At 40.1% G+C, this 22,199-nt stretch overlaps 1 protein-coding gene across 3 annotated transcripts in view; it reads left to right on the forward strand.

Annotated features, from left to right (window-relative positions):
* Positions 1-22,199, forward strand: part of PHIP (PHIP subunit of CUL4-Ring ligase complex) — a 138,656-nt gene that overhangs the window by 109,878 nt on the left and 6,579 nt on the right. For 2 of the 3 annotated variants that reach the window (XM_072999366.2, XM_078385560.1), the window contains 12 exons: positions 1,216-1,327; positions 1,517-1,629; positions 5,117-5,272; positions 5,643-5,763; positions 7,700-7,825; positions 11,848-11,920; positions 13,008-13,058; positions 16,226-16,375; positions 16,931-17,083; positions 18,259-18,422; positions 19,899-20,164; positions 20,660-20,821. In XM_072999366.2, coding sequence (XP_072855467.2) covers positions 1,216-1,327; positions 1,517-1,629; positions 5,117-5,272; positions 5,643-5,763; positions 7,700-7,825; positions 11,848-11,920; positions 13,008-13,058; positions 16,226-16,375; positions 16,931-17,083; positions 18,259-18,422; positions 19,899-20,164; positions 20,660-20,821 — 1,647 coding nt within the window. The remainder of the gene's footprint in view (positions 1-1,215; positions 1,328-1,516; positions 1,630-5,116; positions 5,273-5,642; positions 5,764-7,699; positions 7,826-11,847; positions 11,921-13,007; positions 13,059-16,225; positions 16,376-16,930; positions 17,084-18,258; positions 18,423-19,898; positions 20,165-20,659; positions 20,822-22,199) is intronic. The other variant, XM_072999373.2, reaches the window with a different exon arrangement.

Here is a 22,199-nt window from a genome sequence, read left to right on the forward strand (position 1 = left end):
ATTTATAAAATGTAGACTGACAATGTTACACTGTAATAAAAGACTGAGCAAAATCTTGTTACATAACTTTGTTCCAGGCATAACCTGGGTCAGTTGCTGGAAGCATTTAATTTACACTAACTAAAAGTTTTCTATCCCCCTCCTTTTGGGTTCCTTATGCTAGCATTAGTAGGCATGGGCCAGCATAAAGGAATTTATTCAAGAGAAACTTCCCCCTAAAAACATTCCTGCCAAATAAATGCTTTAGAAGTACTCTTTCTCCAAACTAGAATTTTTGCAGTGTGTGTAGATACAGTGGTGCCTCGCTTAACGGGCGGCCCGTTTAACGACGAAATCGCATAGCAATGAAGATTTTGCAATCGCAAAAGCGATTGCATTGCGATGTTTTAAATGGGCAAAAATCGCTTTGCGATGATCAGTACCCTGTTTCGCTTACCAATCATCGCAAAGCGATGATTTTTTAACAGCTGATCAGTAGTTCCAAAATGGCCGCCGGGTAAAAAAAATGGCTGCCCGCTGTTTTCTGGGACGGATTCCTCGCTTACTGGGCAGCGAAAATGGCCGCCGTATGGAGGATTTTCGTTTAAAGGTGAGTCTGAGGCCCATAGGAACGCATTGAAGGGGTTTCAGTGCATTCCTATGGGCTTTTTAAAATCGCATAGCGACGAAATTGCTTTGCAGCGATTTTTGCTGCACTGATTATCGTCACTATGCGGGGCACCACTGTACCCAGTGTGGTGTAGTGGGTAAATGAACTAGGACTCAGGCGGCCTGGGTTCAAATGTTCAATCAGCCATGGAAATTCACTAGGGGTGTGGAACTGGTAAAACCACTTTTTGGATATCTCACCTGTTAAGGTTACTATAAATCAGTTCTGACTTGAAGGCACATAACAACATATTGTATGTAAATGTAGTGGGAGTGTGTTATCTATGCTGCTATTTGAGATCAGCTTGCTGCTTTCATTTTAGTTTCAACATGAAAAAGAGGCTCATTGTGACATTTTATATTATTTCAATGTGATGCTTACCTTCCTGGAGCCTTCCTTGACAAAGCTGATCTAGTTGATGCAGTCAGAATGAGCAGGCTTGCTAATGAAAAGTTGTGACTGCTTTGTATCTTATTTACTCAGTACTTGGCAAAAGATTATCTAAAACACTGGAAACATTTATGAAAAACTAATAATTGGTGATATGACTCAATATTTTTGTCCAGGTGATCGATTTAGGTCTGTCATTGATGATGCCTGGTGGTTTGGAACGATAGAGAGTCAAGAGCCCCTTCAACCTGATTATCCTGACAGTTTGTTTCAGTGCTACAATGTCTGGTTAGTAGCTGTGTTTATACATAGATAAAATATGTTTTATTTTAACATCCTATGTGCGCAATCATTATCTGGTAAGTTTGTATTTAATTTAAAACTTGAGGGAAATTTTTTTCACTAGCTAAATATTCCAATAAGTATTGTTGCTAATGACTTAAACTTGATTGTCCATCTGTCTTTTTTCCCTCGAAGTTGGGACAATGGAGACACTGAGAAAATGAGTCCTTGGGATATGGAGCCTATACCAAACAATGGTATGTGTCTACTTTCCCCTAGATGTACAGAAAGGAGACAGAACTTACTATGTACGTATGTGATGAACTGTAAAGAAGTTAAGCTGATTATGCTGTAAAAAAGGGGGAAAAACAAATCACTTTTTATTACAATAAGCAAATTGTTTGTGAAATGGCTAGTAATCTATTAAATGATTTTTTAAAAAAATTGCAATTCTGTTTGAGGAGAAGCGTATAGTTTCGGCACTGAAAATGTTGCATTTAGATATAGCACTTGGAATATATTTGAATGAGCTATTTAAAATGTCAACCTCACTCTGTTACAGTTGGCACTACAGTGGTTCAGATTAATAGAATAGTGTGAGAAGTCATTCTCCTAAAGAAGTGTTCTTAATTTTTGGCTGGCCTTGCTATGTATGACAAAAATTAAGGTCCACCAGCCTTTCACTTGGCTGTGATTGGCAGCATCCAGCCAGCTTTTTGCAATGTGGAAGCTTGAGAAATTGGTCATTTTCCTACACTAGAGGAGGACATCCTCAAGAGATGGGGTTGTCCCTCCTACTCACTTCCACAGACAGAACTGATCGGCCAATCAGGCAGCAGTAAGACTCTCTTAAGAGAGAGGAAACAACCTTGGCTGAACCAGTTTCAGTTTCTGCCTGCACTTTGCACAAACCTGCTCCAACCAGAACTACATATTATTCATAAAGTTACAGTTATCCTGTGAGTCAAGCCTTTTTTTCTTTTTTCTTTTTGTCCCAAAGATAAGCTTCACAGGTCACAAAAGGTGATACTGCCTTCCTTTTGTCCCCATCCCTTCAGGCCTCTTGAAAAGATTTGGCATAAATGGATGTAAAGAGAACACACAAATGAAACAAATGCTCAAACAGTCTAGACACTTCAGGCATATTGCTTTCTTGTTTGTGTGCTTCCAACCTCCACCGTGGGAAAACAATTTTCTAAACCATTTCTATTTAGGTGGCTGATAGCGTTTGTGCTATGAGAGTTATGGTTCATGGTTGAGCTGAGGCATCACTGCTCACTCTACTAGAAATGTGACCACATCAACCACTGTCATACTAGCTCTCTGCTGGAGGAAATTTGCAAGGTGGCCCCTTGGAAGGTGGTCCCTTCTTTTGTCAGGCATTACCACATGAACTGCTTACCTCTGCTGAGGTGGTGTTGGGAGAAGAGTCCTTCAGCAGGTGAAGGACCTCTCCAAAGCCCGATTCAAATGGTTTTAATATCTATAGGGGGTAGATGAACCTCTCCTCAGTCCCGCCCTAGAATATTAGACTTAGGTAAGTCCCATCTCTTGAGGATGTCCTCCTGCTACAGGGAAAATTATGTAGCAGGAGGAGGACATCCTCAAGAGATGGGTTGTCCCTCCTACTTGCTTCGACAGGCAGAACTGATCAGGCATTCAGGTGGCAGTAGGACTCCCTTAAGAGGGAGGGACCAACCTTGGCTGAACCAGTCTTCCTCTCCAGGCACCAGAAACATGGAATAGTACAGTGGTGCCTCACTTAACGAGCGCACCGTACAACGACGAAATCGCATAGCGATCCCTTTTTTGGGATCGCTAATGCGATCGCTCAACGTTTTTTTGATAGGGCAAAATTTGCTTTGTGAAGATTGGTAAGCGTTTTGCTTACCGATCTTCGCAAAACGAAGCCCGACAATCAGCTGTTCGGCGGCCAAAATGGCCGCCGGAAGCCCGGAAATGGCCCAAAATGGCTGCGCGCAGCGTTTTCGCGCCCTTGTTAAGCGAGGGGAAGGCGCGAAAATGGCTGCCAGCCATTAAGAAGCATCGCTGAACGGTGAGTTTTCGGCCCATTTGGAACGCATTAAACCATGTTTAATGCGTTCCAGTGGAATTCCCTGCCCCGTTCAACAATGCTTCAGCATAGCGAAGGTTAATCCGGAACGGATTAACCTCACTATGCGAGGCACCACTGTATAAACAATACAGTACATTCAAGAAAAAACAGACATGATAGGTGCCCCTCTGAGGACTGGTTATCTTAAAAGCAAAGCAAAGCAAAGCGTGCTGCTTATATACCGCCCCATAGTGCTTCAAGCATTCTCTGGGCGGTTTACAATTTAATTATGCAGGCTACACATTGCCCCCCCCCCAGCGAGCTGGGTACTCATTTTACCAACCTCGGAAGGATAGAAGGCTGAGTCAACCTTGAGCCGGCTTTGAACCCCAGGTCGTCAGCACAGTTTTAGCTGCAGTACAGCGGTTTAACCACTGCGCCACGAGGCTCTCTCAAGGGAGGGATAATTCCATCCAGCTCTTTAGTTGTGAACTGGAAAGAAGGCTGTTCACTTGCTGCACTGAGTGTCACAAACAAAACTGTAAATAACTTTCTAATGAAATAATCTTTTTAAAGAAAATTTGACCATAAGTGTAAAAATTGCCAAATTTATAAAATAATGCTGGTAGGCAATATTTCTAAAAAGTGATACAATGTTTATTTAACCCTGATGTAGTGTTGGGAGATACTTGCATTTTTCTGTCCAGTCCTATATTTTCCTCTTATCTTGCTCTCCAACATTACACAGTGGTGCCTCGCTTAATGGGCGCCCTGTTTAACAACGAATCTGCATAGTGATGAAGATTTTGCGATTGCTTTTGCGATTGCATTGCGATGTTCTCTATGGGGAAAATTGCTTTGTGATTTTTTTCCCATACACCCCATTTTCGCCCAGCTGATTGGCGGGGCTTCGGGATAATCGTGGGGAAGCGCTTACCCCCCCGATCATCCCGAGCCCCGCCGATCAGCTGGGCGAAAATGTGGGCTTCGGGATGATGGGGGGAAAGCGCTTCCCCCATCATCCTGAAGCTCCGCCGATCAGCTGGGCGAAAATGCGGGCATTTGCAATGATCGCGCGGAAGCGATCATCGCAAACGCCCCATTTTTGCACAGCTGATCAGTGGTTCCAAAATGGCTGCCGGGTAAATAAAATGGCCACCCGCAGTGTTTTCGCGCCCTTTCCTCGCTTATCAGGCAGCGAAAATGGCGGCCGGATGGAGGATTTTCGCTTAAAGGTGAGTTTTTTTCCCCATAGGAATGCATTAAACATGTTTTAATGCATTCCTATGGGCTTTTTTGCCCCACATAGCGACGAATCCGTATAGCGATGATTTTTTCGGAACGGATTATCGTCGTTATGCGGGGCACCACTGTACTTAAAACATGGTGATTAAGGGTCTGTTTAGAGATGTGTGTTTACACTTTTTCTAGCAGTTCTTTACAATTCCTGTTAGCTTTTAGACTGGTTAACAAGAAGCATTGTCATTATGATTGCATGATGGTGAGATTAATTTACCTATTTCTATTTCTTTTTTTAAAAACTGTAATTGAAGGGAAAGTTTCCACAGATTGCAAGGTTGTGTTAGTCTCTTGTTCCTTGTTGGTGATATAAGTTGGAATCTACTTATACCAAATAAAACTTGACCATCGTTGTAGTAATGTTTTTTATTTTTTAGCAGCTTCTTCAGTTGTAAGGAGAATTATATCAGCTGTTGTATTCATTTTATGTTTCATTTCAGCTGTGTTTCCAGAGGAGCTTGGAACTAGTGTTCCTTTAACTACTGCTGAGAGCAGATCATTATTATACAAACCTCTGGATGGAGAATGGGGTTCTAGGACTCGCGATGATGAATGTGAAAGAATCATATCGGGAATAAACCAGCTGATGACACTAGGTAATGTCGAATGTAAAAGAATAAAACAGCACTGATCTGCGCTCTAAATACCGTATATATACAAGTTGCCCCACATTGTTGTAAACATTTTCTTGGGCTTTGTTTTTTTTTTTAAGCACTTACTGAAGTACTGTTACTAGGACCACTCTGGTACTTTTCCTACTTGCTGACTATTTTTATGCAGGAAAATGCCATGTATAGCCTGGACTCATTTGAGTCATTACATACAATTAATATTTAGTAAAAAATGTCTACTTCTCCTTGTTGGAAAGCTTGTAGAAATACTACCTGTTTTCTTTATACTCTTCTTCAAGCACCATAAAAATTACTTCTGATAGTATTGTAATTACATCTTTGTTTCCATTTTTAGACATTGCTTCTGCTTTTGTGGCTCCTGTGGATTTCCAAGCTTATCCCATGTACTGTACCGTTGTTGCATATCCTACTGATCTCAGTACAATTAAGCAAAGACTGGAAAATAGATTTTACAGGTTTGTTCTAAGATTTTTTGTTTGTATTGTTAGAAAAACCATCAGACATTTTGTGTATAGTTTTATGTTGGTCAACAGTAAGCAAACTGTGGTTTTCCATATGTTATTTTATACGAATCCTGGCCAACATTAATTAATGGCAAGGAATGCTGGGTACTACATTCCTACAATATCTGGAGATTCTTCACCCATATTGTTGTTAATCTTGCTATGTCCAGTAAAGTTTCCAACCTTCGGTCCCCAGATGTTCTTGGACTACAACTCCCAGAAATCCTGCCTACCACCAGTGGTGAAGGCTTCTGGGAGTTTTACTTGAAGAACGTCTGGGGATCCAAGGTTGGGAACCATTGCCTAGCCTATTTTGGATCAAGCTAGGTGACCCAAAATGGGTTGTTTTTAAAAAGGATTTCTGGATGTATTTTCTTTCTCATTTAACATTATTCATGTAAGTGAGTTAATATTGATTCATTTTAAAATTGCAGTCTTGTAACTGCTTAAAATGCAGTTCTGGCCATTGACACGTCTCTACGTTAATCATATATTAATGATACATACTGTACATAGAGCACTTTTTGGAGCATGCCCGGATATTTCAGTTGTTTCCTGGTGGTTCATAGGTGCCATGTACATGGAGACTGTTACTGTTGCTCTTGCCTCCTGTTTGTTTCCAGATGTAATTCAAAGTGTGGTCCTAACGGTTAAAGTCCTGCTTGTTTTAGAATACTGTCCCTTTCCTGCCTATACACCAGTTAAGAGTGTCTTGGGAAATCTTCTGGGGCAGTAGTCTCCAACCTTTTTATCACCAGGGACCAGTTTAGTTGAAGACCATTCTCCCAAGTACTTGGGGTGGTGGCGTTACTTGTAATGCAGTAGGTTGTTGGAGGAGAGCAGCAGCTTAGAACTTAATAGGAGCAGAGACTTATATTAGATTTCAGTACCTTAAACATAGGTGATCTGGAAGCAGCAGGAGGGGAGACTTCTTTGCCAAGATTCCCCAAGATAGGCAGGCAGCCCACTTCAGAAGAAATGTAGCCTTCAATATTAAACATACTTCAGCAGTTGGGAATTGTACAATGCAGTGGTCTACACAGGTAAATAAGGGAAGGAGAGAAGCATGCCACAAAGTGCAACTCCTGTAAATATCCCCACATCACAACACCCGGTTATCACCGGCATGGCATTCAGAAGGAAGCGCACACATGCCCTGCTAACTGCATCACACACGGATGCAACTGACACTACAGCCTTGAGTCCCCGTGCCCCCCCCCCGAGGCACCTCTCCCCCTCTGGGAGGCTGCTGCCAGTGGCGCCTCTCCTGACCCAACATGGCTGCCCCAGCTGGTCTTTTTTCACGCTCCTGCTCTTTCCCCCACAGAGCTTGTGGGGGTCACTGTTTTTCTTCATTAAACTTTCTATTCCTGTTTCCTGTTAGTCTCCTTGAACGTCCATAAAATATAGCTACATTAAAAGGGAATATGTAGGAGGTTAAGGAAGGGCCTGTTTTAAAAATAATGTTATCTCTTTTGAATCTCCTGTTGTTCACATAGCATGCTTGTGATGTGAGTGAGACAACAAGCACATGCGAAGTTTAATTTGCATGAAAGATGAGAACTGAGCCCTAGCTCTAGCTGCCAGTGCTAAGGCTCTAATGTGGAAATTATGCTCTGGTAAGAACCAAGAGGATGCACAGAATGTGTGTCTCAACACTAAAAACAATAGCTGAGGTTAGGAAGCACAGAATGTCTAAATTACTGTTCTTCCTATTATGTTTGGATGCAAGCATTTTAAAAATGAAGCATTGATCATTGTCTCCACACTCTGTCTGACTTTGGGAATTTTTTTAAAAAATTTTTTCAGATATTTGAACACACATACACGCACTCATTCCAAATATGATTTTTAAGCATTGATGTATTTGTCCTTCTCTGTTTCAAAGGCGACTTTCTTCACTTATGTGGGAGGTTCGGTACATAGAGTATAATACACGGACGTTCAATGAACCAGGAAGTCCCATTGTCAAATCAGCCAAGTTTGTCACAGATCTTCTACTGCACTTCATCAAGTAAGCTAATAAACTGTTCCAACATGATATTAGTTGATAAGGATGTCAGATTATTAGAATTACTTTTGAATATTTTTAAAGCTCCTGAGATTGCAAGCATCTCAGTATTGCTTTCATACTGATAAGCATCTTCAGAAGCTATATTAATTGAAAGCAGCAGTTAAAAATTAGGTTGCCAAATTTGCTTATACATGTACTTTGCATCTTGTGTTGTAATGCACCAAAAGTGTTGTAAGAAATTGTTGTGGTCCTTTTTTTGGTGTCAGCGTTAAATAGATAGCTGCATGCCATAAAACTGTTTAGTAAGAAGAAGACTGTTTTCTGTGAGATATGTAACCAACACAAGATAAGATTATTTTGCTAACAGACTCTATCATTTCGATTTTCTACTATTATAACTGATAGGCAAGTTCCTTCTGTTCCACTTACCCCAGATAATTTGAGTATTTACTTTTTATGTTTAATAATAAATGCATATTTTAAATCTATAGTACAATTGAAATAGAATTTAGTACAAGAATAACAAATAATGTTATGCTTCATGGATTGCTGCCTTGTCGTGGCGAAGGGGCTTGAGTAACTCAGAGAAGCTATGGGCTATGCCGTGCAGGGATACCCAAGACGGACAGGACATAGTGGAGAGTTCCGACTAAACGCAATCCACCTGGAGTAGGAAATGGCAAGCCACTCCAGTATCTTTGCCAAGAACACCCCATGATCAGAAACAAAAGGCTAAAAGATATGACGCTGGAAGATGGGACCCTCAGGTCTGAAGGCGTCCAATATGCTACTGAGGAAAAGTGGAGGACAAGTACAAGTAGCTCCAGAGCTAATGAAGTGGTTGGGCCAAAGCCGAAAGGACGCTCAGCTGTGGACGTGCCTGGAAGTGAAAGGAAAGTCCAATGCTGTAAAGAAAAATGCTGCATAGGAATCTGGAATGTAAGATCTATGAACCTTGGGAAGCTGGAGGTGGTCAAACAGGAGATGGCAAGAATAAACATCGACATCCTGGGCATCAGTGAACTAAAATGGACAGGAATGGGCGAATTCAGCTCAGATGATTATCATATCTACTACTGTGGGCAAGAATCACGTAGAAGGAATGGAGTAGCCCTCATAGTCAACAAAAGAGTGGGAAAAGCTGTAATGGGATACAGTCTCAAAAATGATAGAATGATGTCAATACGAATCCAAGGCAGACCATTCAACATCACAATAATCCAAGTTTATGCACCAACCAGCATTGCTGAGGAGACTGAAGTTGAACAATTCTATGAAGATTTACAACACCTTCTAGAACTGACACCAAAGAGAGATGTTCTTCTCATTCTAGGGGACTGGAATGCTAAAGTAGGGAGCCAAGAGATAAAAGGAATAACAGGGAAGTTTGGCCTTGGAGTTCAGAACGAAGCAGGACAAAGGCTAATAGAGTTTTGTCAAGAGAATAAGCTGGTCATCACAAACACTCTTTTCCAACAACACAAGAGGCGACTCTATACATGGAAATCACCAGATGGGCAATATCGAAATCAGATTGATTATATTCTCTGCAGCCAAAGATGGAGAAGCTCTATACAGTCAGCAAAAACAAGACCTGGAGCTGACTGCGGTTCTGATCATCAGCTTCTCATAGCAAAATTCAAGCTTAGACTGAAGAGATTAGGAAAAACCACTGGGCCACTCAGGTATAATCTAAACCAAATCCCTTATGAATACACAGTGGAAGTAAAGAACAGATTTAAGGAACTAGATTTGGTGGACAGAGTGCCTGAAGAGCTTTGGATAGAGGCTCGTAACATTGTCCAGGAGGCAGCAACGAAAACCATCCCAAAGAAAAGGAAATGCAAGAAAGCAAAGTGGCTGTCCAACGAGGCCTTAGAAATAGCAGAGAGGAGAAGGGAAGCAAAATGCAAGGGAGATAGGGAAAGTTACAGAAAATTGAATGCAGACTTCCAAAGAATAGCAAGGAGAGACAAGAGGGCCTTCTTAAATGAACAATGCAAAGAAATAGAGGAAGATAACAGAAAAGGAAAGACCAGAGATCTGTTCAGGAAAACTGGAGATATTAGAGGAACATTTTGCGCAAAGATGAACATGATAAAAGACAAAAATGGGAGGGACCTAACAGAAGCAGAAGACGTCAAGAAGAGGTGGCAAGAATACACAGAGGAATTATATCAGAAAGATTTGGATATCCCGGACAACCCAGACAATGTAGTTGCTGACCTTGAGCCAGACATCCTGGAGAGTGAAGTCAAGTGGGCCTTAGAAAGCCTGGCTAACAACAAGGCCAGTGGAGGTGATGGCATTCCAGTTGAACTATTTAAAATCTTGAAAGATGATGCTGTTAAGGTGCTACATTCAATATGCCAGCAAGTTTGGAAAACTCAACAGTGGCCAGAGGATTGGATCTCCAACTACCGTACAATTGCACTCATTTCACACGCTAGCAAGGTTATGCTCAAAATCCTCCAAGGTAGGCTTCAGCAGTATGTGGACCGAGAACTCCCAGAAGTACAAGCTGGATTCCGAAGAGGCAGAGGAACTCGAGACCAAATTGCTAACTTGCGCTGGATTATAGAGAAAGCCAGAGAGTTCCAGAAAAATATCTACTTCTGCTTCATTGACTATGCGAAAGCCTTTGACTGTGTGGACCACAGCAAACTATGGCAAGTTCTTAAAGAAATGGGAGTGCCTGACCACTTTATCTGTCTCCTGAGAAACCTATATGTGGGACAGGAAGCAACAGTTAGAACTGGTCATGGAACAACTGAGTGGTTCAAAATTGGGAAAGGAGTACGGCAAGGCTGTATATTGTCCCCCAGCTTATTTAACTTATATGCAGAATACATCATGCGGAAGGCTGGACTGGAAGAAACCCAAGCCGGAATTAAGATTGCCGGAAGAAATATCAACAACCTCCAATATGCAGATGATACCACTCTGATGGCAGAAAGTGAGGAGGAATTAAAGAACCTTGTAATGAGAGTGAAAGAGGAGAGTGCAAAAAACAGTCTGAAACTCAACATCAAAAAAACTAAGATCATGGCCACTGGTCCCATCACCTCCTGGGAAATAGAAGGGGAAGATATGGAGGCAGTGTCAAATTTTATCTTCCTGGGCTCCATGATCACTGCAGATGGAGACAGCAGCCCTGAAATTAAAAGACGCCTTCTTCTTGGGAGGAAAGCGATGACAAATCTTGACAGCATCTTGAAAAGCAGAGACATCACCTTGCCAACAAAAGTCCGAATAGTCAAAGCTATGGTTTTTCCTGTAGTGATGTATGGAAGTGAGAGCTGGACCATAAAGAAAGCTGACCGCCGAAGAATTGATGCCTTTGAATTGTGGTGCTGGAGGAGGCTCTTGAGAATCCCCTGGACTGCAAGGAGAACAAACCTATCAGTTCTAAAGGAAATCAACCCTGAGTGTTCACTGGAAGGACAGATCCTGAAGCTGAGGCTCCAGTACTTTGGCCATCTCATGAGAAGAAAAGAGTCCTTGGAAAAAAACCTTGATGTTAGGAAGGTGTGACGGCAAGAGGAGAAGGGGACGACCGAGGATGAGATGGCTGGACAGTGTCTGCGAAGCAACCAACATGAACCTGACACAACTCCGGGAGGCAGTAGAAGACAGGAGGGCCTGGCGTGCTCTGGTCCATGGGGTCACGAAGAGTCGGACACGACTAAACGACTAAACACACACACACATAATTTTTGCAAACAGAGTAGATGGCTCTTTCATGAATACTCAAGAATCTATTGGAAGAATTGTTCAAGAATCCCAGAATGTATGCAAAATATTTTATGCAGTGAATATTATCTTCCATGCTAGCTGAAGAAAATATTTTTAAAATTGTAGTTTAAGACAGGTGACAAGAATTTTTGAATTTTTCCCATTTTTTAAAAACCCCTTCCCCAAACTGTGCAGTATATTGAACATTGAACTGTTGGACTAACAGAAAATCTATTCAACTGCAGATGTAAATAAGATGATTAACACACATTGTTTGCCTTGAACAGAGATCAGGCTTGCTATGACATAATTCCACTTTATAATGCTATGAAGAAGAAAGTCTTGTCTGATTCAGAAGAGGTAAGTTAATTCAGCATGCTACTGTGTTTTGTGAGAAAGGAGACCTTTTATTCATGCAATACATTCCTGCTTTTCAGATCAGAATTCTTTCTCAAAAGATTTTGTAGCAATTTAAATCAAATATAAATAATTATAAATGCCATATCAAATGCTACTGGTGTGATGGCTCATTGGTAAGAGCTGGTCCAATCAAATTGAAGAATGCCTGGAATTAGCATCTCACCCATCTTGATCTCAGCAATGATAGTTGCCAGCTTTGCCTGAAACTGGCCCCCCTTCTTTTCCAAACCCTGAAGAGCCATGATTGCTATGATCTGTGGCATGAGATTATGATGTAATTAGTTGTTCTTGCTACTTTGAGTTTTTCATGTTCTTCTGCCATGCATTTATCTGTTGTCTGTGGCAAAGACCTGTGAAAGTATTCTGCTTGTATACACTCAGGCATGCAAATCTGTCCCAAATCTAATGCTTCTCTGATACGTGTATACGTCTTAGGCATTCCACAAATAAATAGATCTCATTCTAAGAATGTTGCTTCCTGGAAATTCTGTCTTCAGGATGACAAAACTTGTTATGGGGCATATGTGAGCTGTATACTTTTGTCCACACCTGCTTGATAGTATACTAAAAGTTGCCTGTTTAGTACTTTTTATGTTGGTATGACAAAAATATAAAGTACTCTCATACATGCTGAGATCATGTTCCTTATAACCATACTACAGCTGGCTACTTTCAAAGTTAGCCACCAGTTAGAAATATTGAGAATGTTTCCTCATATTCCTATGCTAATAGGCCTTGCAATAAAGAGATGGGATGGATGATGTCAGTTGTCGCTCTTGTTGCTCTAAGCAAAGAAGTGCTGTCTGTAGTAGCAGCAGCAAGCACAAGCTGTACATGTGGTTGATGTACTACCTGAATGTCAGTTTTTAAATAGAAAAATGTAACAAGAGGGTCAGATCTACAGTTTCTAAATGGATGGGGGAGCCAACTATAAGTGAATAAATGTAAGATTGTACCATATGCTTGATTTGTTTTTCAAATGTCTTATTAGTTTTAAATCCCATGAGTAATATTTCATTGCTTAAAGGAGGAAGAAAAGGACATAAATATGCCAGGCACTTCCACAAGAAAGAGGAAGGTAATTTTTGTTTTATATGGCAGATTTCTGTTTTCGTTGTGGGTGAAACTGGAACACACACTTTATTCTCAAGGTTATTCTACAGTGTGTATCTTCATATTTAATAATATCATTTTCCAAAATTTCTCTAAAACTATTTAATAATTTTTTACTGTCACAGTTTCTCAAATGGCATGCTGAATCATAAAACTCAACTGGCAACAAATGTACAGTAAAAGAGATGGATTCTACTTTATGGTTAGGAGCTAAAAATGACTTGTAAGTCCAAACAGATCCTAAGGTTTATGACTGGTGCACACGAGCCAAATGGTTAGTAAATCACTGTAAAAAATACAAGCTAGGATCTTATTCACTGGAATTACTTGTTAGGGATGTGCACTTTCATTTTAGTTTTTGCTTCAGGGATGTGTGTATCTTTTGTGCTGAGGATTTTTGTGCACTAGGCCTTTCATTTACCATGAAAGGGACCACCTCTTTTGGGTTATTCTAAAAACTACCTCCAAACAGCAGGGGCAGTGCAACCAAGAATCATTCTACTCCAGAAATAGGCAGTAGTGCAACTGACAATCACCACTACCAAAGAAAATAGTTTCCAAAAAACCCACAAAAATATGAACCTTGAACAGAATAAACATATAGTAAATTAACCAAATAACGATTTTGGAAATTCATTCAAACAGGGAAAGTATCCCCTCCCCCACAGGGTGAAAAAAATAGCACCCACAGCCCCCTGTCCCAAACATCAAGAAAGCAAGCAAACAAATAAAGGGAACAAAAGAGATTTTTCTTGTTCTCTTTCTCTCTCTGAGTCCAGCATATATCAGAAGGCAGGCAGCAAAAATAGTCCAAGAAAAGAAAGGACCAAAGAGGGGGAAAATATAATAATCATCATCATAATTCCAAGTAGGCACACTGGCATGCTACCAGGTGGCAATCAGACAAATATCTAAAGAAATAGGGGGAAATGGTGTAGCTCCTGGCACAGGCAGCACAAGATGGAAGATGCTAGGAGCTTGCACCCCCAACAAGGAGCAAGGAAAACAAATTTCTGTATGTCCACACACCCCATGACATTCTGATTGATAGCCTACAGCAGCCCTCATGATAATATTGATTGAAAAATTTCCTGAGTTTTTTACATACAAAGGGTGAAAACAAGTTTAGATGAAAAAAAAAACAAATAACACATACCGTATTTTTTCACTCCATATGACTCACCTCTCCATAAGATGCACCTCATTTTTAGGGGAGGAAAACAGGAAAAAAATATTCTGACTGTGCCATCTCTAGGCACTAGACTGCAGATGTCTCTAACCTTTAAATTCAAAGGAAGGGAGCAGGATAACGCTCTTGATTTATCCATAGAGTCTCTAGTCATCTGCATGAGGTGCTTCCCTCTGCAAGGTCTACAAACTCTTCCAGAAGTTAAGAAAGATGGAAGTGTGGGATGAGGAAGGAAGGAAGTTAAAGTCCTACTGGTTGGTAAGGATACAGGGAAGAGAGTGAGCAGATGAAAATGCATCAGACTGGCAAAAGACCAGTGAGAATGAAAAAAAGTGGTGGGGGGGGGAGATCTCAGCTAAGAATGTGATAGACACTTATGGACAAAATCCGTCATTTTTAGAGGTTCATAAAAATAAAGGCAGAGTGATCGTTATGGGCAAAAATAATGAATGGCTGATAATGCTGTTCGGTCTGTAAGTTGGATATTGAGTCTAAATGTATGCTGTGGCAAGTACAAGGGACAGAATTTGATACAGAGAACAATGTCAATCAAAGGGCTTCCTGCTGTTTCCAGGTAACAAGCGGCATAGATACTACATGGGAAGTAGCCATGGCATAACTAGACTTCTATGAGTCTAATTCCATGAATCTGGCTGATCTTATCTATAGCCACCTATGTTATTGGCTGAGCTCACCCCACATGAATTGATAGATGGTTCTCCTGCTTTCCTGAAAACCTGCATATCATTTGTATTTCATAACACAATGGCAGTACAGTATTGGCAAGCCTTTAAGCCTTTAAGGTTATAAAGGGCCTATGGGGGTGGGAGGAGCCTCCCAAGAGTCTGAGAGTGCCATCCAGGACCCTTGGGAGGCTCCCCCACCCCCCACGGGGCCAGCAGGGGTGAAATCGCCAGCTTCCAGGACCTTTCTGAGGCTTGGAAAGGATCAGAAGGGTCCTGGAAGGTCGCAATTTTGCCCCCGCTGGCCGGGTGGGGGTGGGGGGAGCCTCCTGAGGGACCCTTCCGAGGCTCCCCCCACCATCCCCCCGCTGGGCCCTAGTGGAGCGCTTTTACAGTATTCACTGCACAAGATGCACAGACTCCCCCCACCACCACTTTTTGGGGTCAAAAAAGTGTGTTTTATATTGCGAAAAATATGGTATCTTTAATTTCCTCCTTTTTCCTGAAGGCAAACCATTTGAGTTTTAGAGCTCCTTCAGAATTAGTAGAAGAACACAAAATAAAAATAGAGCCTTTGTTCATTTTCATTTTATTAAAATTTGGAAGTCCTATTCCTAGTGCTTGCACAAGTAAGTGTTCAGCACTTCCTGTGAGAGTAGGCCTTGCTCAGCGAGTTTATTTCTGCTTGTTCAACCATAAGCTAGAGTGTATGTAGGACAAACGGGTAGAGTGTAGCATGTTGCCTGCAGAACAGTAGTATTCTGGCTGTAATAAATTTTCTCTTCAATTTCGAAGAACAGGTACAGTGGTGCCTTGCTTAATGGGCGCCCCGTTTAACGACAAATCCGCATAGTGACTTTTTTTGCGATCGCTTTGCGATGGTCTAGATCGGAAAAAAACGCTTTGCGATGATCGGTACCCTGTTTCGCATACCGATCATCGCATAGCGATGATTTTCCAACACCTGATTGGCAGTTCCAAAATGGCTGCCGAAAAAAATATGGCCACCCGCTGTGTTTTCGCCCAGATTCCTCGCTTACCGGGCAGCGAAAATGGCGGCCATATGGAGGATTTTCGTTTTAAGGTGAGTTTTAAGCCCATAAGAACGCATTGAAGGGTTTCAATGCATTCCTGTGGGCTTTTTAAAACCACATAGCGACAAAATCGCTTTGCAGCGATTTTTGCTGCACGGATTATCGTCGCTATGTGGAGCACCACTGTACTTACCCAATAAATCTGTATTCATTATTGCTATTCCAGGATCATCAGCCAAAGCGGAGGCTTCGTAACAGAGCTCAGTCATATGATATTCACTCATGGAAGACACAGTGCCAGGAATTGTTAAATCTGATCTTTCAATGTGAGGATTCTGAACCTTTCCGCCAACCAGTAGATCTTCTTGAATATCCAGTGAGTGTTTGCATATGTCGCCATTTCTATTGACAAATTCACCTTAATTAAAGTGAAGAACGGCCTACCACATTTTTAAAAACAGATTATTGCCATTCTCTTTTGTGATATGGTTGTACTACTGTTTCTCTGAAAATAAACCCTAACTCCAAAATAAGCCCCAGTTAAGTAAAACCGCACCCTTCACCAGGGACTCAATTGTGCAGCAACCAGAAGAAGATAACATGACTGTATTTGAATAAATGTAGATTGTTGTACAAGAAAAAATAAAACATCCCCTGAAAATAGGCCCTAATGCATTTTGAAGCAAAAATTAATGTAAGACCCTGTCTTGTTTTTGGGGAAAGACGGTATATTTTGGTTTTATACATTCTGTTGGTCAATATAGCATATTTATTTATAGTATTGGATCAAGCTTTTTAACAGAAGGGAATATTGTTTCTGGGTTGAATCAAACTTTGATATTTTTAACAAAGGTTTGTCCACGCTTACTATGTATAATAAGCAGTAATTTAATCTCAGTTAACAATGATTAATTACAATTCTTTTTTAAAGGATTACAGAGACATCATTGATACACCAATGGATTTTGCAACAGTTCGAGAAACACTTGAAGCAGGGAATTATGAGTCACCAATGGAGTTGTGTAAAGATGTGAGACTGATCTTCAGCAACTCCAAAGTCTATACACCATGCAAAAGATCAAGGGTATGACTTCTTGATTTAAATATAAAGACATACTGATTTGATACTTAAGTACTGTCTTCATTCTTGTGAAAGCAAAATGTATAATTTCTATTAATATGGACATTCTGAAGTATTTAAAAATATATAGGCATATTTCTTCATTCAGATTCTGGCCATAGAATGTAATTTTGAAAACTAATTGCAAACTCCATGTAACCAAAAACTATACAGTAGCTAAAAATGGTATGGGGGTTGTCCCATGGACACATATCTGAAGCAAATAATTTTTCAGTACTCTTTGAAAGATGGCAGTACTGATTTTCATTTGATTTACTTATGAAAAAATAGTGCTTTTCTATTACATGAACAGCTAATAACATATGAAATAAGAATTTGGAAACACTGAAGGTTTTTAGGTATGTTTGTTTGCATTTGTTTTATTAGCTAATCTGTAAATGAAATTGGTGATTCTTGTGTTAATTCATGTCTTCTTTTTTGTATTCCATCATTGTATATTTATTCCTTTGTGAGAATTCATTTTCTGAAGAGTTGGAGCTCATGCTAATTGTGTTAAGATGATAGATAACTGTTGGAATTGGAAAATAGGAAAGCATCAAAATATTCAATTTCAAACACAAAATAGCTGTATAAGTGCATAATTCTCAGGGAGTGATGCATATGCATCATAGGCAAAGCATCTTTATAAAAAAAATTCTCATAGGACTCAATAGAGTCTTATGTTTGTCTTCAGTACACACCCAGATAATGTGACAAGATGTTAGTAAAGATGAGAGGCGCATTATACTCCCCTTATCAATGGCCATTCTTTTCCCTCTGATCAGTGCAGTTTATTCATATTCCAATTTCATGTGACAAGACAGGAAGAGCACATGGCTACATGGGAAGTGTCCAAAGGCCTCCAGTTTCATCTGATAGACCCATTTTTCTGTCTATACGAGCTAATGTTCCTGTTTTCTATCTGAGCATTTGCAGGAAGGGATTGGGGAGAGAGGCCTCTGTTCAGCCCTGCAGTGGTCTTTCATGTAGTAATATGAGATCTATTATAAAGGTAGATCTGGCTTAATATGTGTTCATTTGTCTGGCTTAATACAATAAATCATATAGGGAGATATTAAAATTTGAAGGAAATTACTTTAGACTTACTTTCCTATTAATAATTTACATTTTTAAAACAGATTTACAGCATGAGTCTTCGCCTCTCTGCCTTCTTTGAGGAACACATCAGTTCCATTTTATCAGATTACAAATCTGCTTTGCGCTTTCATAAGAGAACCACAATTAAAAAAAGAAGAAAGAAAAGAAGTAGAAGCAGTTCACTTTCAAGTAGTGCTGCATCAAGGTATGATCTGCTCGTTTTACTTCTTGTGAATATAGTACCTGAAGTTTATGGTGTGGAAATTCTTAATGCTAGGAATTGGATTTTAGGATTTTCTGGATTGCAGATACCATAATTCTCTATTCTGGGAATTCTGTCTACCTTGCAAGCATGCAGCTGTTGTAAACTCCTCTGCTTTGAGAAGCTGAACATTTGCTGAAAGCCTGGGACATGCAGTATCACACAGCTAAGGAATACACACCTGAGGACTGTGGGGAGTGTTGCCTGTACTGTAAACAGCAAGAAACTTCATTTCATGAAGATATGATTTGGAGTTCATAGTAGTAGTAAAAGGATGTGAGAGGCAAACAGTTGTGTAGAAAAGGTTTGATTCCATAAGACATCCAAAGAACTTTGGAACAGACACAAAAATTTATAAAGCAAAAGTTGAAGGGTTTTTATACTCAGCAAGATTTGAATGCAAGATTTCATTGTATCTCCCTTATCTGTGCTTCTTCAAATTAACCCATAGATTTATGAATTATATACATGAAGTGTTGGCCCCTTCCCTTAGGAAAGCATGTTTGGCACTGAGATTTCAAACTGTGCTGTCACATTATATGGAAGGGTACTATACTCAGACACCAATATCACAGTGTGTTTATATATGTTGAGCCCAAGTAGTACAGAATGTACAACATTATTTACTGCATATCTCTTTATATTCTGAACATAGAACAAAACCTGTATCAAATTTGCTAGACAGTATACGAAAGTGACCAAAATAAAATTATCTGTCTGTTGTCTGATGTTAATTAAGCTGTAACAGATAGAGTAGCTGCCCAAAAATTAAGGACAAATTATGTAAAGACCCACATGGTTAGTTGAACAATTTTTTAAAATTCTCTGTGTGTTTTAATTCGTTTGTACTTTGCTTTCAGCCAGTATTTTGTGAATGCATGTATTTGTACTTTTAATTTGCTAACATTATATTGTCCAGCTAACACTCCACAGGTGTACATATTTTTATTTGTGTTGATGTTTTAATTGTAATGCTAGTGATGGTTGATTGACCAAAAATACTAAACAGTGAAGTTAGGGAGAAGCAAGTGCAGGCAAATAGATGAAAGAAATCTTCATTCTTTTTATCACATTCAAATGTATGCAGAAAATAAGTTTAGCATCTAATGAACTGAACTCTGGGTCATGTGAGCTGATGCCCATGATAAATCTGCTTAGAAGTAACAGCATCATGTGTAACAAGGCAGCAAAATGTTTTAGTCCAAATCTAGAATTTATCAAGTGCAAAGTGGGCTTCCCTAAGGAGAAGATCCCAGAGTCAGGATGGCACAACAAAGAAAGCCCAGTACCATACTAGAATAGGGCCTGACATTCTTTAACAATTCGGCATGCTCCCTAGGATATCTGATGACCATGACATACTAGGTTTTGTCACTCTTTGAAGTATCACCGATTCTTGGTCTTGTCGCCTGTCTGTAGTCCGGATAGGAAACGGAGATTAATCAAGCCACAGCTGAAAGCTGAACCCCTTGCTTCACCTTCATCCTCTGCCCCTGCACGTTCAGCAGCCCTGAGAAATGTCACTGCCCAGATGAATGGAAAAGCAGCAGACCCTGTGGCTGTAGTCCGAACAAGGAGTACTAGGGCAGGAACAGAAATGGCGGTGAATGAGCAGCCTTCTACATCTTCAGGAGGCAAGCCTTTAGCTGTGAAGCCTAGTGGCACTGTTGCATCAGGGAAAGCAGGTGAGTAAGTTGGGTAAGGCTTTCATTTTTAAACACTATGTTTGTAGCATATTCGTGGTATTCAGCTGCCAAGAAGAGAGCTAGGTGGCAGCACACTTTCAGGACAGTGCTGTCCTCCCAGCTAATCTGGTGCATTCTTTATGGGCTTTTGGCTCCAGGTGAACACTTGAACACTTCCTTATTCACATAGGCCTTTTAAAGAATTTGGTCTTACTTATTTTAATACTCTATCTTATTATTTACTTTTGTTCATATATAAACATAAGAAACAACTAAAGTACATTTATGTACAGTGAAGTTTTAGGAAAGCACAGAAATAGAGGATGAATAGGCAAAATAAGCTTGCATCCTCTCATCTGTTTTTGTTCAAAAGACATTGAAGGTTTTGTTCAAAAGATACTGACTTCAGTAACTAAAAGTGTTTCCTTGCCTCATCAGTAGCTATATGCTAGAAAATATCTTGATGAAATTGTCTCTCTTATTTTGGCTCCATAGTACTCGAGAATTCCAACAAACATTCCAAGAGCCAAAGTCTTTTACTGGTTCCTAGTCAAACCAATTCCACTCACAACACTAGAAACAACACTGCAAGAGAAAATGTGGAGAAGGATAAACAGATCAAACGTAAATCGAAATCTGTCAGTGTCAGCTCACAGGGTAAGTTATTTTTGTATGCTTACTATCACTCTTTCCTGGTGCAGCATGGCTCCGGTTTTCTCACACTGTTTATTTGGCCCAGGTAATAGCATTCATATCACCAAACTTGACGTAAATAATCTGTCTGAGAAATCAAAGGAAAGTAATAGTTTGTAGTAGTGGTGGGAGAAAATAAATGTCACAGATCTTACCCAAAAGCCTGAGTGGTAGTGATTTTCAAAATGAGAGTTATTCCTTCCATTCATGGGCTAATGTCAGTCCACTGAAGAGAATTTTCACCTTTCTCAAGTATTTAAGGTGGATGCCTTGCAAAAGGAAATTATTAGTATCTTTTTAGCTTTGCAGGGAATCTTAACTCAATTTGATGCACTGCTTACAGTTAGGTCGACATTGGAGTTGAGCAGACACTCTGTGGGACCAAGAACACACATTACCATATGAAATTAGCCTAATTTATCACAGGAAAAGTATGTCATTAGAACATAAATGTTGAAATTTAAATCAGCTTAGACTGATTTTGCCCCCAAAATAAAATAAAAAATCTTACTCAAGTGTACTTTACTAATCAATAAATCAGTTTACTCTGTGCTATTCGTGTGGATATGTTTTGCATTATACTTCTAAGTTCCTGGTCTTTAGAGAAATGGCCCAAATGTCTCACTTTTTATTATTAATCAAGGATGTTCTGAATTATGCAGATACCAAATTTCAGCTCTGTAAATCACATGGCAATAACTAACTGTTCTAGGGGAGCCAGTCAGTCACTCAGAGGCCCTAAAACCTGTGTATAATACAGTATACATAATAGAGGGAATGAGGGACTGGAAGATGCCTCCTACATCTGTTTGCTTCTCAGTAAATCTCTGAGAGGTCATGATATGTTTGCTGCATTAGAGTATGTGGAAAAATGTGGGGGTGGGAATTTCCTTTCAGATTTTCTGTGCATTCCTACATTTAAGAATATGCATGCTTAAGCTGCAAAAGGTCTAGAGCATGGGGTGGAAAGATTTGCAGCCTAGGGGTCCAGTTCCTCTCAGAATCAATTGGGGATTGCAGTACCATAAAATCTAAAATTCTGCCGCAGCTCTAGGTGCTTTTTAAGGTTCAGGAAAGTGAAAGATCACAGGGTAGAGCACCTGACTCCTTTTTTAGAAGTGATAGATGGATAAGAAACCAAGCCCTCATGGTTTTGGTGATGAAGAGGGTAGCAGCAAATTAAAGCTGAGTATCAGTGGAACCTCTGCTCTGCTGGCACATATCTAAGCAGTAGTGTTTTGTTTCCCATTTTCTTTCTGGTGGCACAAGGCAATGAGAAGGGCTTATGAAGCTGTTCTATGTATGGAAAAATTGTTCAGTTTTTCCACTTTACCTTTTCTGC

The sequence above is a fragment of the Pogona vitticeps genome, chromosome 1, assembly GCF_051106095.1.
Source record: "Pogona vitticeps strain Pit_001003342236 chromosome 1, PviZW2.1, whole genome shotgun sequence".
NCBI lineage: Eukaryota > Metazoa > Chordata > Lepidosauria > Squamata > Agamidae > Pogona > Pogona vitticeps.